Source organism: Apis dorsata, unplaced genomic scaffold, assembly GCF_000469605.1.
Source record: "Apis dorsata unplaced genomic scaffold, Apis dorsata 1.3 scaffold_58, whole genome shotgun sequence".
NCBI lineage: Eukaryota > Metazoa > Arthropoda > Insecta > Hymenoptera > Apidae > Apis > Apis dorsata.
The window spans coordinates 1,614,210-1,627,160 of record NW_006263358.1 but is presented as its reverse complement, the minus strand read 5'-3'; the positions used below and the strand labels follow the sequence as shown (position 1 = coordinate 1,627,160).

Sequence of the window (12,951 nt, the reverse complement as noted above, 5' to 3'; positions counted from 1 at the left end):
TTCATAAACAGATGAATAAATTATCTCATAGTGGCTAGTCGACCTTGACAAGCCTCTACCATTATCATATATACGTATACGAAAGTTTTAAAGCAGTGATTTAATTCAGTTGCGTGAAATAACTGTGATCATGAAGTCTTTTGTGGAATATTCCTCAGATTGTGATTTTCCAATTGAAAATCTTCCTTATGGTGTCTTTTCTACAAAAAATAATGTAAGTAATATGAAATAATGTATATATCAAATTGTAACATTATTCGTGGAAAATTATAGGTTATGTAAATTTTAAAAAAATATTTTTTATTGTGATCATTTGATATAGTAACAATGGTGAAAAATAACTAATATACTACGCGATAGATTTTAAAAATAATTTTTTCGGCGTAGCTAAAATATTTTTAGCTTATTGTTAGTGCAGTAAAGCGCCATCTAGTGATTGGAATAGTAAAAATACACTATAAAGACGCGAATATTCTAATCAATTTCAAATAAAATAAATCGTTTGGAATGTTAAAAAAATTGTTTGGAATGTTTGATAAATAAATTATCATCGATAATTTTTTTAATTTGAATTTTTTTAAATTGAATTTACCAATAATACCTACTGTCAAACCATATTATCGAATGTTGGTAACATACTGTATTAAGATAAATTTCAAATCTTTTTCAGCCCCAAAAAAGAATAGGAGTAGCAATAGGCGAAGAAATTTTAGATTTATCTGCTATTGCGCATCTATTCGATGGACCATTATTAAAAAACAAGCAAGATGTATTTCGTCATGATTATCTCAACGATTTTATGGCCTTGGGAAGATCCGCTTGGATAGAAGCCAGGAACAAACTTCAAGACTTGTTATCAATCAGTAATCCAACCTTGCAGGAAACCAATATTCGTTCAAAGTAAAATAAGAATTGCAATAAAAATGAAAAATAACAAAATCGTATATTTTATACGGTTATTCTACTTTTTCAGTACCTTTGTAAAACAAAATGAAGCAATAATGCATCTACCAGCAAAAATTGGTGATTACACAGATTTTTATTCTTCGATTTACCATGCCACAAATGTGGGCATTATGTTCCGTGGAAAAGAAAATGCTCTGATGCCAAATTGGTAATTAATTAGCCTTAAATTAATCACGTTGAATTATAATAATGATTATATATATCCATAGGAAACATTTACCAGTTGCTTATCACGGAAGAGCGAGTTCAGTTGTTGTTTCTGGGACACCGATAAGAAGACCTCTAGGTCAAACAGTTCCGATAGAGGGTGCAGATCCAGTTTTTGGCCCTTCAAGATTACTAGACTTTGAATTAGAAGTAGCTATCTTTGTCGGAGGACCACCTACAAATTTAGGTGACGCTGTTCCAGCGTCCAAAGCTTATGATCATATTTTTGGAATGGTTACCATGAACGATTGGAGCGGTAAATTTGACACAATTAATAATAAAAATAATAATAATAAAAGAAAAGTACAAAAGTCAATTAAAAAAAAAAAACTTACAGCAAGAGACATTCAAAAATGGGAATACATTCCATTGGGACCCTTCGGTGCAAAAAATTTTGGAACCACCATTTCTCCATGGATAGTCACTATGGAAGCTCTAGAGCCTTTCAAAGTACCCAATGTGCACCAAGATCCAACTCCATTCCCCTATTTACAACATAATGAATCTTGTAACTTTGATATTAAATTAGAAGTTGACATTAAATGTAAGCGTTTCATAAATAAAAAAAAACTGTTATTTAGAAAAACAAAAAAAGAACAAATTGTGACATACTTTTTTATTATTTTTTTCTAGCTCCAAACGATACCGTTACAACCGTCTGTCGCAGTAACTATAAATTCCAATACTGGACACCCCAACAACAATTAGCTCACCATACCGTAACCGGATGCAATATCAATCCAGGTGATTTAATGGCTTCCGGTACGATAAGTGGCGAGGTGTGTCTCTAAAATTTTGCCCATTACCTTTTCAATTAAATCGTCGATGTCCAGACGGTAAAAAAACGTAACTTCGAATCCTGTTACACGTTTCAGGCTGCTGATTCTTTTGGCTCCATGCTTGAGCTCTGTTGGAAAGGCACTCGTCCCATAATGTTAAAAGATGGGACCAGCCGGAAGTTCCTGCAAGATGATGACGAAGTGATTATTCGCGGTATGCTCGCTACTTTCGTTTGAATAATTTAACATGTATATAACCGCGAGATTATTGACAATCGAGCATTGTTTTACAGGTTACTGTGTCGGTGATGGATACAGAATTGGATTTGGATCGTGTTCGGGGAAATTATTACCTGCTCTTATGAAATGATTTTTTTAATATATTAAATTTCCTATACTTTGGAAGTTAATTTGAAAAATACTTATCATTTTCACTTTTGTATATTGTATACATTTATGAATAAAATAGGTAGTGAATAAAAAATTATGTATGTAGTATATTAATATATGTATAATATTATTGTTGGAATGTATGGTGGAAAGAAAAAATTCGATTGATACGAATGAAAATCATGTTAACAACGTTGCGATGGAACATACTATGATATAAAATAACTGGAATATCGATCCGTAAAAATAGTGAATTCGATCAATAAAGACAGCAGTACAGGTACAAGTTGAACGTAAGTATCAACGAAACATGGCTGGTATGCTGTTAAAGTGAGTAAAATCCGATAGGATTTCGTTTATTTAATAGTTTTTATTCGTAGATAAATAAAATAATGCACAAAAATCATTTTTCGCACTTTTTTTTTACTTAAAGAAATGTAATATCTATCGTACAGTTGATATATTATGTAATATCTATTAAACGGGGTCAGAAATCAGATCAATAATGTCAATGATATAGCACATATGTAATATTCTGATCACTAAACTGGAACTATGCATTTACCTTGACATAATTAATTTTCCTCGCTAATTTAATTTCTAATTTTATGAAAAGTCATACATTTCAAACTGTACAGTCATAATACTTTATTATGTTCTTAAATTATGTTCTTAAATTCCAATAAATTTTATGATATCTAATCAAAAATACGTATATTTTTAATAATATGCAAATTTTGTTGAATGATAATTATTTGATAAATCATTTTACTATAATAAAAATAGTCTTTTTAAAAAAAAACTATTTTTTATTTTAGACATAAAAATATATAATTTTTTTTTTTGTATTTTAAATGAGCTTAAATAACGTTTTGAATGACGTTAATATGATCTTAAATAATCTTGAAATAAACTTAAAGAACAAACAAATTTTTTAGAAGTTTGCACACTTTGGAGGCGTTAGACGAACCAACGGCAAAATGGAACGTCCCTTTAAAAGATGGAAATCATGTAATAGAATTCGAGCATGGTACAGCGACAGGTCGTCGATTGGTAAGAATAGATGGGAAAGAAATATTCCACAGAGATTGGATGTTCAATCTAGTTGGAGACGAAGTCTTCATGTTCAATGGTAACAAATTCGTAATTAGAATCGATCCAATTCCTGGTAAGTATATTTTACATTAATCACACGTATCATTCAATTAAAATCTTATTTCTTAAATAAATTTTAACACAGGTTTAAAATATTCTTACACATTGTGGGTAAATGGCAAGACTTACAAATATTTTGTGAGATCGCAATCAAAAATTTTGGAAACCTGGTTGGCAAAAGTTAAGAATGAAGAATACAGAATAGTGTTAGGTAATGATACTTCCTCTTCTCGAAAATAAAAAAGATTATTAGTAAAAAAGAAATAATAATATACGTTTTATAGATAAGCAAACGCAGAACGTTTGGGTTAATAGAGAACAGATTGAAACAGAGGTAAAAAAAAAAAAAAAAATGATTTCTCTTATAATTAAAATAAATTATAATTAATAATTGCTTACTTTAGAATGAATTTACCGATGATGGCGCAGAAATTCTATTCTCGGTAGGGGATATTCCAGCTACAATTAGAACTTACAGTTCTGGACAAAAAGACATTGGAATAATATATTCTTTGTACATCGATGACATAGAGATCGAAAAAGAAGCTCTTCTAAAAGAAGATGAAGAAATATAACCAGATATATGATGAATTTATTTCATTTATTCAATTATATTTTTATTGTTTCACGTAAAAATTTATTACACTTTGTACATAACATACAACGAATCACTATACAATATGAATTGAATCATTGAAATGATTTAATTAATTGTGAATCAAACTTTGCAATTAAAATCTTGAACACAGCAAAAAAAAAAAGTTACAGTTTTATTCAGGTCATAAATAATAAAAATTCTAACCTTAATTTTATCTTCATCTCAGATTTTTTCCTCGGATTTCTTTAAACGAATCATTAATCACAATGTCTCTGTCAATACGAGAAAGTATAATCAGCATCGGATCTCGAATGCTCCAAAGGCACATAGAGGAAGAGATACATTACGATGGTGCGTGCCAATCAAATATTATGGACCAACGTTCCTCGTTTTAACCTAATCCTCGATCATTATATAGTAATGGACCTCGACGAGTTGCAGGAATTGCAAGAAAATCTATTGCAACAAATCTGGATGTTGACTTTAGAGAACGATATTTATGAACGATACTTGTCACGTCAGGATCCCCACAGTCTAAAAGGTAAAGAGTAATTATTCTTCCTTAACAAATACCAACGAAATTAAACAGATCTCGATCTCATAAAATTCACGAAACGAAAAAAATTTGTCAACCAATCAAGTGATAAAGGCTATCCTCGAGAGAGAAAAGATCACTCGAAGAATGACAGCGCACTTGATGCCAAGAGCACTATCGCATGTAAGCTTTCGGGAAAGTTTCTTCAATTTACACGATCCGGGAAGACTAAGTCCAACCGTGCCCAGTGTGTCTGGTTCCCGATCACCATCCATAACACGACTTAGAGCGACAACAAGTGTCGTAACATTGACCGAAGGAGCAAAGTTAGAGAACTTATTTAAACGACACCTATTTCTTCTATCTCTTCTTATTTCATTATTTCACGCATCAGAATCCCGATACCTCATCGTATAGTAATGGCGAAGAAGGAAGTGGAGGAATTGAAGAAGAAATTGGATCTTTTGCAAAACTATGTGAGAAAGAAGAAAATGGACTTGAAGGCTCACATAGACGAGATCGAAATACGGATCAATGAGATCCAAGAGGCGAAGGAGGATTTCGAAGTGGAAGTGGTTACTGAGGGCGTGGATCGATTGACAGGCAAGATACCTGCCGAACGACTGACCAGGTGATTGCGCGTGTGATCGGAACGTGTTGCAACGTGTTGTGAATGCGTTTTTTTTTTTTTTACGCGTGGAATCTCGCGAAGATTCATCGAGGAATGGCTGAAATCGGCGAGCACGATACTGGAGAGGCTGAGATTGAAGACGGCCACTGTAAAGCTTCAGATCAAAAGGGCCAGACTGCAACTTGCACAGAGGAAAGAGCTCGGGGAGATGCTTCACGTCATCGATTTCGAGAAATTGAAGATCGAGAATCAGGATTTAGCAAAGTTGCTCGAGGAGAAGAATCTTTATGTGATCGATATGAAGAAGATCGCAGGTGATTGATCGAGAAATGATCTGTTACGGAGATTGGGTACGTACATTTTTTGTTCGTAACAGGTTACTACCACTTGAAATTGACGCAACACAAGCAGAAACTGAACTCTCTGTCGGTGAAATTGAAGGAGTTGAAGGAGGAGACCATGTTGAAACAGAAACAGATCGAGGAGATAAATATTGAGTATGATATTTTCGCGGGCCAAGTGAAGCGGCAACAGAAAAAATTGACGCAATTGTTGAATTTCACGGAGAATCATACTGTAAAAATTTACATAATCTTATTTTTCTTTCCGATAAAATATAAGTACAAATTGGTGGGATTACATATGAGGTAATATCATATTTTTTTTAGGCACCTGATATTTTAGATTTTATCAAACTTCAAGAAGAATACGTGGAATTAGAGAAATCTTATAAATTATTGCAGAGACGTAGGAATATAGAAAAGATAATATTCGAAGAATATAAGAAGCAAACACTATGGAACGAAAAAAATTAAAAAAGAGGCAAAAAGTAGATTTATTTAGAACATTTACCTAATTTTCCTATTTCCTATCCTATTGTAGTTTCTAAAATCGTTTCCACTATTCGAAGGCAAAACGTTTTTTTGCTGGGAGCTAGGGATGCAATTATATCTGTAAAAGAATTACGACGGTCTAGTACCGTCACTGGTTACGCCACCGGATAATTGGAGTTACGGTGCTTGTTTAGAAGACGAAGGAAGCTTGAAACGATCGTCCACTTTCCATGACAATATATACTTTCCATAAAACACGAATATTAAAAAGATTTTTTTAAACGCAACGACGACTTAATAATTTTATTTTTTCCATCCAGAAATTCAATTTTTTATATTTGTCCCAATGGTAAAATCTTTCAACATTTTAACAACAACACTTCTTTCAAAATATTTGCAATAAAAAATTTTATCAAAATAAATTTTGCTAAAATGATTCGCGATTAAGATAAAAGTTATCATTACCGAATAATTGGAATGGATTCACAATTTTTGAACACCATTATTGAAACGATCATCAATAATTTCATTCAATTCACTTTTTCATAAAGATCCCTCGTTAAAAACTCGTTTCGGTTCTCTGGTTTTTTTTTTTTACAAAAGAAACGAAGCCTCCCATCTATTTCCCATTTCCATGAATTGCATTCATGCATTGTTGTAAACGCATTAAGAAACTAAAATCGGGTTGAAGATGGGAGGATTTTGGCGTGTGCCACGGTATGTTGGATGGTCACGCTTCACGCACTGACGATGCCTGTCCCTTCCTCTTTTCGCCCGTGGAATATCCGTCCCGGAAGACCATGTCTCTCTTTCTGAATCTGGTGATTCAGTTTCGCGACGACAACATCGACGTACCGATTGTTCGATCAACTGCTGATCGAACTGGTGAACGGTATTTACCGAAATTTTTTCTCCGAAAAATTTGAATAATACTTTATTTGAAAGAAGAGTTGAAGATATCTTCATCGAATTTGATGAACTTGTATATGTGTGGGATGATATAAAAAATTATAATTTATCATATCAAATCAAAAGTTTTCAGTTATAAAAGGAAGTGAAAACTAGATTTTATGCGTTAACGGATCATTGTGAAAAAGAAAATTTATATCTCTTCTTCATCAATCTTGTTTAAAGTATAATTTAAAAAAAAGAATAAAAAAAATAAAAAAATAGACGCATTAGTGAAATGACAAGAATAATATGCTCAGTGGTGCATGAAGAATCGATTGGTCAACATCCTGACTTTCTAATTCCATTTTATTTTCCGTGAGGATGAAAAACGATTTCGAGAACCATCCACGATTTTTTCTATCTATTTGATTGATTTTTGGTTCCATTTGAACGACGGTAAAGATGATGATCGTAAGAAAATTAATCGGTATCTTGATCGTTTGCTCTCTGATGCAAGGAAGCTTCAACAAATATTTAGAGGTAAATACAATATCAATTCAAATGTTTTTTATTTCATTGTCGTTCATAAATAATCATATTAACGGTATTTGGAGATGATACACTTTGATAAAAGCTTGCCTACTTGACACGGTTGGAGGAAGACTCATTATACTCTCAAGGATATTAGGCCGAATTCGTATTTAAAATTCTAATTAGTCATGCATCACATAATAGCATTATCTAGGCCAGAAGAGAATGATTTTCACGCTTAACAAATAGCGTTGCACAATTTTATTATATTGTTGTTTGATTAGACGAAATAGAACGTGATCGAATGTATTAAAATCCCTTTCATCTTTCTTTGAATTTAATTCAGGGTATGAACGTGAATTTAGGAGATGCTTTGCAATTTCTTAGAGAATATGACAATGAAGCTTCTGCGATGTGTACGAGAGTAATAACAGCGCAATGGAATTTTGCGACGAATGTCACTGAAGAGAATCGTCGAAGAATGGTTAAATTATTAACAATTAAATACAAAATTCTAATAAAAATTTAATCTCCAAAAATCGTTATTTCTTTATTTCTATTCTATCGTAGATAGAGGAACAATCTTTGAAGTTGAAATTTGATCGAATTTCATGGAGAAAAGCCGTAAGTTTTGCTTGGAGTCGAATAGGAGATCCCTTCGCTCAAAGGGAACTAAAAATGATTGCTATAAAAGGACGAAACTCTTTGACTGATGACAAATTCAACGAGGTAAATATTAAGATATTATGATAGTCAATTAAAAGATTAAAAAAATATCGTTAATATTTTCAGTTACACAATCTTATATTGGAAATGAAGGAAATATACGCGAGAACACGAGTGTGTCCTTACAGAACTATAGAAGTAAATTGCGATCTAAGTTTGGATCACGGTTAGTTTCTACACAAGTTTAAAGTGAAGATCAATCGATATAAAAATATCAAATAATTGTATTCACATTTTTTTTAAGATGTGAATAAGGCAATGGCAAAATCGAAAAACTATGATGAATTATTATATTATTGGCATGCTTGGCACGAAGCCACTGGACCTCAATTGAAGACTAAATATATAAGATATGTTCAGTTAGCGAATCAAGCTGCTAGATTAAATGGTGATAGAATAAAATTATATTTAAACGTGTACATATAAATATTTTTTTCTAAAAATTTTCCCTTTTCAAGAATATCTTTCGATCTAGGATTTCAGGATGCTGGTGATCAAATGAGAGAATTTTTCGAAGAAGAATATTTCCAACAGAACACAGCGGATGTAATGTCGGCCATTATGCATTTGTACAAAAATCTCTTCACTTATGTGAGGACAAAATTATTCGAAAGATACGGGGACAAAGTGAGAAGGGATGGACCACTTCCGGCGCATATCTTGGGGAACATGTGGGCGCAAAATTGGGAAGAACTTTACGATCTGGTGCAACCGTTTCCGGCAAGTAAGAAGCTTGATGTCACTTTGGAGATGATGATTCAAAGTTTCACGTCTTTAAGGTAATATTTATTCACTCATTTGAGTGATATTTAAATTTATCATTAATTGATAAATTTCAAAAAAAAAGAAAAAGTTAAATAAGTGATTGAAAAATATTAAAGGATATTCCAAATAGCAGAGGAATTTTTTACTTCGCTCGGTATGAAACCGATGCCTCCTGAATTCTGGAGATTTTCCTTGTTTGAGAAACCTATCGACAGAGATGTAAAGTGTTCTCCTAGCGCTTGGGATTTTTGTAATAGAATCGATTACAGGTATTTACCACTACTAATTGATATATTACAATTTTACTTATTGAAGTTTCATTTTACAGGATAAAACAATGTACGAGAGTTACGATGGAAGATTTATTATCGGCTCATCACGAAATCGCTCGATTACAATATTATTTGCAATATCGGGATCAACCATTATTATTTAGGAACGAAGCAATTCCAGGTGACGAGAAACATCATCAATCTAGTAATGAAAGTTCAATAATTGGATAAATATTAATTTCATGACTGTAAATTAGGATTCTTCGAGGCAGTCAGCGATGCAATCGAACTCTCAGTGTTCACGCCTCAACATTTAAGTAAACTCGAATTACATGACAATACTACGGATGATTATGGAAGTGATATCAATTTTTTAATGCTAATGGCGCTTCGTAAAATTGCCTACATGCCATTTGCTTACATAGTCGATGAGGTTTCGCAATATTTTATTTACAAATACGATATCTTTATTGAAATCGATATATAAAATTTGTATTTGCATTATGTTAAAAGTGGAGATGGTATGTGTTCAACGAGGGTGTTGCGGATATGACGAACAAATGGTGGGAGTTAAGATTACAATATCAAGGAATTGTTCCGCCAGTGCCACGATCGGAAAGAGATTTCGATCCTGGTTCAAAATATCATGTACCAGCTGATGCTCTTTACGCCAAGTATTCAATTTTTATTGCAGTTATAATGCAGTTTAATAAATCCCAATATTGATGTGACTTTATTTTTAGATATTTTGTTGGTGTTGTTTTACAATTTCAATTGTTCGAATCTTTATGTGAAATAGCAGGTCACACTGGTGATCTACATACCTGTGATTTTTACAGATCACGAGATGCTGGAAGATTATTATCGTGCGTGATAAATTGTTATATGACTATAGATAAAAATTTAAAAAATATATCTTATTTCTTTTTTATTTCTTTAGTGATGTATTATCAATGGGTTCATCTAAACCTTGGAAAGATGTTGTACGTCAAATGACAAGGGGAAGAACAAACAGAATGGATGCTGGAGCTATATTGAGATATTTCGAGCCCTTAAATCAATGGTTGAAACGACAAAATGAAATGGAGCCGGTTGTCGGATGGATTACAAATCGCGACGATACAGGTAAATATAAAAATAATAAAAAAGACTATATTCTAATATATTCTATATAGTTATAATTGTTCTATAATTTATTTCAGCGTTATTTTTTCACTGGTACCAAAATGGCGCTCGAAAAATCACCTCGCAATTATTTCTTCCACTGGTTTTAATTATTTCGCAAGTTTTAATGTGTTAACAAATAAATACAGATTCAAATATCATTGTACATATATAAAAAATTATGTAAATATCTTATGAAATCTTTAAAACAAAGTTTATATAATCAAAAATAACTATATTTTGTGTATATGTACTAGCAATTGATGCCAAAAATCAGCATATTTATATGTTATTATATTAAATGTTCCCATAATATTTTGTATTGTAAATTTATTTATAAATATTCTGGATCAATCTTATTGCTGTTAAAAATAATAACCAACAGTTGTTTATGAAGTTCCCTGACAAAATATCTTAGCAAACATGGCCGTCGCCTATATATTAACGATACGTAACTCGGTAGATGGCTCAGCTGTCGATGATTATGTTCTGATCATCAAACAGTCTTTTACAATATACGACATAGAAAACATGTGAGTTTTTTTTTGCTAATATATTTATGTAATTTTTATTAATAACAACGTAAGTCAACGCCGCCAGAACGTAAAAATCATCCGGTAAGTTGTTCTGTCCAATTTATCTGCGTAAAACATGCGAATCGAAAGAATCAATATTATAATTATCTCGCAGCACGAACAACAGGACTTTGTTGGTTAGAAATATCAACACTCGTCTTTAAAAAATGGATGTGATTTTTTGCCGGGGCATGAGATTTGCATCTACATTAGGATTTACTCCTATACTAGCGACAAAAAATTTCTTAGAAACAACGCGTTTTATACGGTATACCAATTCAGGACGTTGGAGATTTAAACTTTTCGGTAGGTTAACGCGTAAAGTTATTACTTTGACAATGATTCAAACATACAAGACAAGATGATATCGTCAATTTCAGAAAAGCATCTACATTATAGAAATTTGTCATGCAATTATGTCCCGTTTTTCAATCATATTAAAGCGTACGAAATACCATATAAACATAAATTTACTAAGAATATTCTGGTGGCGCGATATTATAACTTGAACGCTAGTAAAAGGAATATCCCGAAGATAGAACCGGCAAAAAAAGTAACAGTATTTGCGAAAATGAAGCAAATGACGAAGGACTATTGGCATGTTTTAATACCAGTTCATATAATTACTTCTATAGGTTGGATGGTCTCGTTCTATTTTATAATTAAAAAGTAAGCTCTGTTATATGGTGTTTGTATGGTAAGTTACACTATCACACTACTTTGTTATGTCTATTTTTTCAGTGGTGTGGATATTACATACGTTATGGAACTTATGCATTTTAGTAAGAAATATGTAGAAGTGGTAAAAAACTCAGATGTTGGAAATTGGGCATTAGCATATCTTCTTTATAAAATATTCACACCTCTTAGATATACCATCACTATAGGTAATTAAATAAAGATTTATGTATTAAATTTACGATTACGAAAAATGAATAATAATACGTACATGACATATAGGATGTACAACAATGGCAATTAGACAACTTAGCAAATCGGGAATTGTAAAACCTCTGTCATTTGGTAAACAATCACATATGGTACGCAAATATAATTATATTTAAATATTATTTTTTTTTTTTTTTTTTATTTAATTTAAGATTAAACCCAATTTACTATTCTAATTGTTATTTCCAATTAAAACTGATATCTAAATTACTTCTTACATGCCTACATGCCTTCTTGATGTAGTCTGCATATGAAATTGTGTGTAGGTTTACTTTCTTTTATTATCAGAGATTAGAATTTATCTCTATTTATTTTCTGCTTGTCTTAGACTTTACGCTATTTTTATATTTAGGATATCCAATTTTATATTTCTTCGTATATGTAACATGTACCCTATGTTGTAGACAGCAGAATCAAGTAAAACAACAAAAGCAGGATTCAAAACGATAGAACGAAGTACGGAACCTCCGAAAACATAGCGAATAGATAAGACGAAGCTGTTTGATCAATGGATAAAAATTTATAATCTGAAAACCTGGATGATCGGGTGGATGTATATTAATTCTTGTAAATGTGTAAACGTTATGATGTTACGATAAAAGAAAAATCTTGTATGTAATATTATACAAAAGATAATGTATAACTCCTTTACCTTTAAATCTTAAAAATCAACTAAGGCTGGTCAGATATATCTTTCTTTATTGAACGGATGTTTTTTTACCTTACATACCGTGCATACATTTAAATAACATTGTACTTTTCACCTACAATACACGCAACTTATCATCAGCCTATGTTATCTACACGCAGAAATATTTATTAATCAGATATAGAGAAGCTTTTTTTTGGCAGCACATTTTGTGCGTTGTAGTATCTTAAAATTATTCACCTTTAATACATCGAATATTCTTAGATTCAAATATTAAGATTTATATAAATTTCCAACAATAACATTATGATTGTATCATTAAAATTCCTGAGTAAT

General features: G+C 31.7%; 5 protein-coding genes and 1 long non-coding RNA gene across 6 annotated transcripts; 5 read left to right on the top strand and 1 right to left on the bottom strand.

The window, feature by feature from the left end:
* Positions 1 to 6: 6 nt before the first annotated feature.
* Positions 7 to 2,453, top strand: LOC102672917 (fumarylacetoacetase). Its single transcript, XM_006609621.2, has 8 exons — positions 7 to 214; positions 671 to 900; positions 974 to 1,114; positions 1,176 to 1,429; positions 1,511 to 1,717; positions 1,807 to 1,952; positions 2,049 to 2,166; positions 2,246 to 2,453. The coding sequence occupies exons 1-8, from the start codon at positions 131 to 133 to the stop codon at positions 2,320 to 2,322; spliced, it is 1,257 nt and encodes a 418-aa protein (XP_006609684.1). The 5' UTR covers positions 7 to 130; the 3' UTR covers positions 2,323 to 2,453.
* LOC116186817 lies at positions 1,573 to 2,190 on the bottom strand. Its single transcript, XR_004151857.1, has 2 exons — positions 1,980 to 2,190; positions 1,573 to 1,658 (listed from the first exon to the last, which is right to left on the bottom strand). It is a non-coding gene; the product is annotated as an uncharacterized LOC116186817 (long non-coding RNA).
* Positions 2,454 to 2,506: 53 nt separating the features above from the next.
* LOC102673049 (fas apoptotic inhibitory molecule 1) lies at positions 2,507 to 4,300 on the top strand. The gene is made up of 5 exons (XM_006609622.2): positions 2,507 to 2,672; positions 3,281 to 3,510; positions 3,583 to 3,708; positions 3,782 to 3,831; positions 3,902 to 4,300. The coding sequence occupies exons 1-5, from the start codon at positions 2,653 to 2,655 to the stop codon at positions 4,070 to 4,072; spliced, it is 597 nt and encodes a 198-aa protein (XP_006609685.1). The 5' UTR covers positions 2,507 to 2,652; the 3' UTR covers positions 4,073 to 4,300.
* On the top strand, positions 4,270 to 5,095 carry LOC116184837. The gene is made up of 3 exons (XM_031515208.1): positions 4,270 to 4,446; positions 4,514 to 4,636; positions 4,737 to 5,095. Exons 1-3 carry the CDS (start codon positions 4,362 to 4,364, stop codon positions 5,045 to 5,047), a joined length of 519 nt encoding a protein of 172 aa, XP_031371068.1. The 5' UTR covers positions 4,270 to 4,361; the 3' UTR covers positions 5,048 to 5,095.
* Positions 5,096 to 5,205: 110 nt separating this feature from the next.
* Positions 5,206 to 7,244, top strand: LOC102676360 (coiled-coil domain-containing protein 113). The gene is made up of 3 exons (XM_031515209.1): positions 5,206 to 5,575; positions 5,638 to 5,837; positions 5,930 to 7,244. Exons 1-3 carry the CDS (start codon positions 5,470 to 5,472, stop codon positions 6,074 to 6,076), a joined length of 453 nt encoding a protein of 150 aa, XP_031371069.1. The 5' UTR covers positions 5,206 to 5,469; the 3' UTR covers positions 6,077 to 7,244.
* Positions 7,245 to 7,380: 136 nt separating this feature from the next.
* LOC102671470 (angiotensin-converting enzyme-like) lies at positions 7,381 to 12,917 on the top strand. Its single transcript, XM_006609612.2, has 17 exons — positions 7,381 to 7,525; positions 7,863 to 8,000; positions 8,087 to 8,245; positions 8,309 to 8,408; positions 8,487 to 8,630; positions 8,718 to 9,021; positions 9,124 to 9,276; positions 9,336 to 9,460; positions 9,537 to 9,712; positions 9,793 to 9,953; positions 10,023 to 10,145; positions 10,220 to 10,404; positions 11,399 to 11,687; positions 11,760 to 11,905; positions 11,979 to 12,058; positions 12,210 to 12,228; positions 12,375 to 12,917. Exons 1-17 carry the CDS (start codon positions 7,448 to 7,450, stop codon positions 12,443 to 12,445), a joined length of 2,451 nt encoding a protein of 816 aa, XP_006609675.1. The 5' UTR covers positions 7,381 to 7,447; the 3' UTR covers positions 12,446 to 12,917.
* Positions 12,918 to 12,951: the final 34 nt, after the last annotated feature.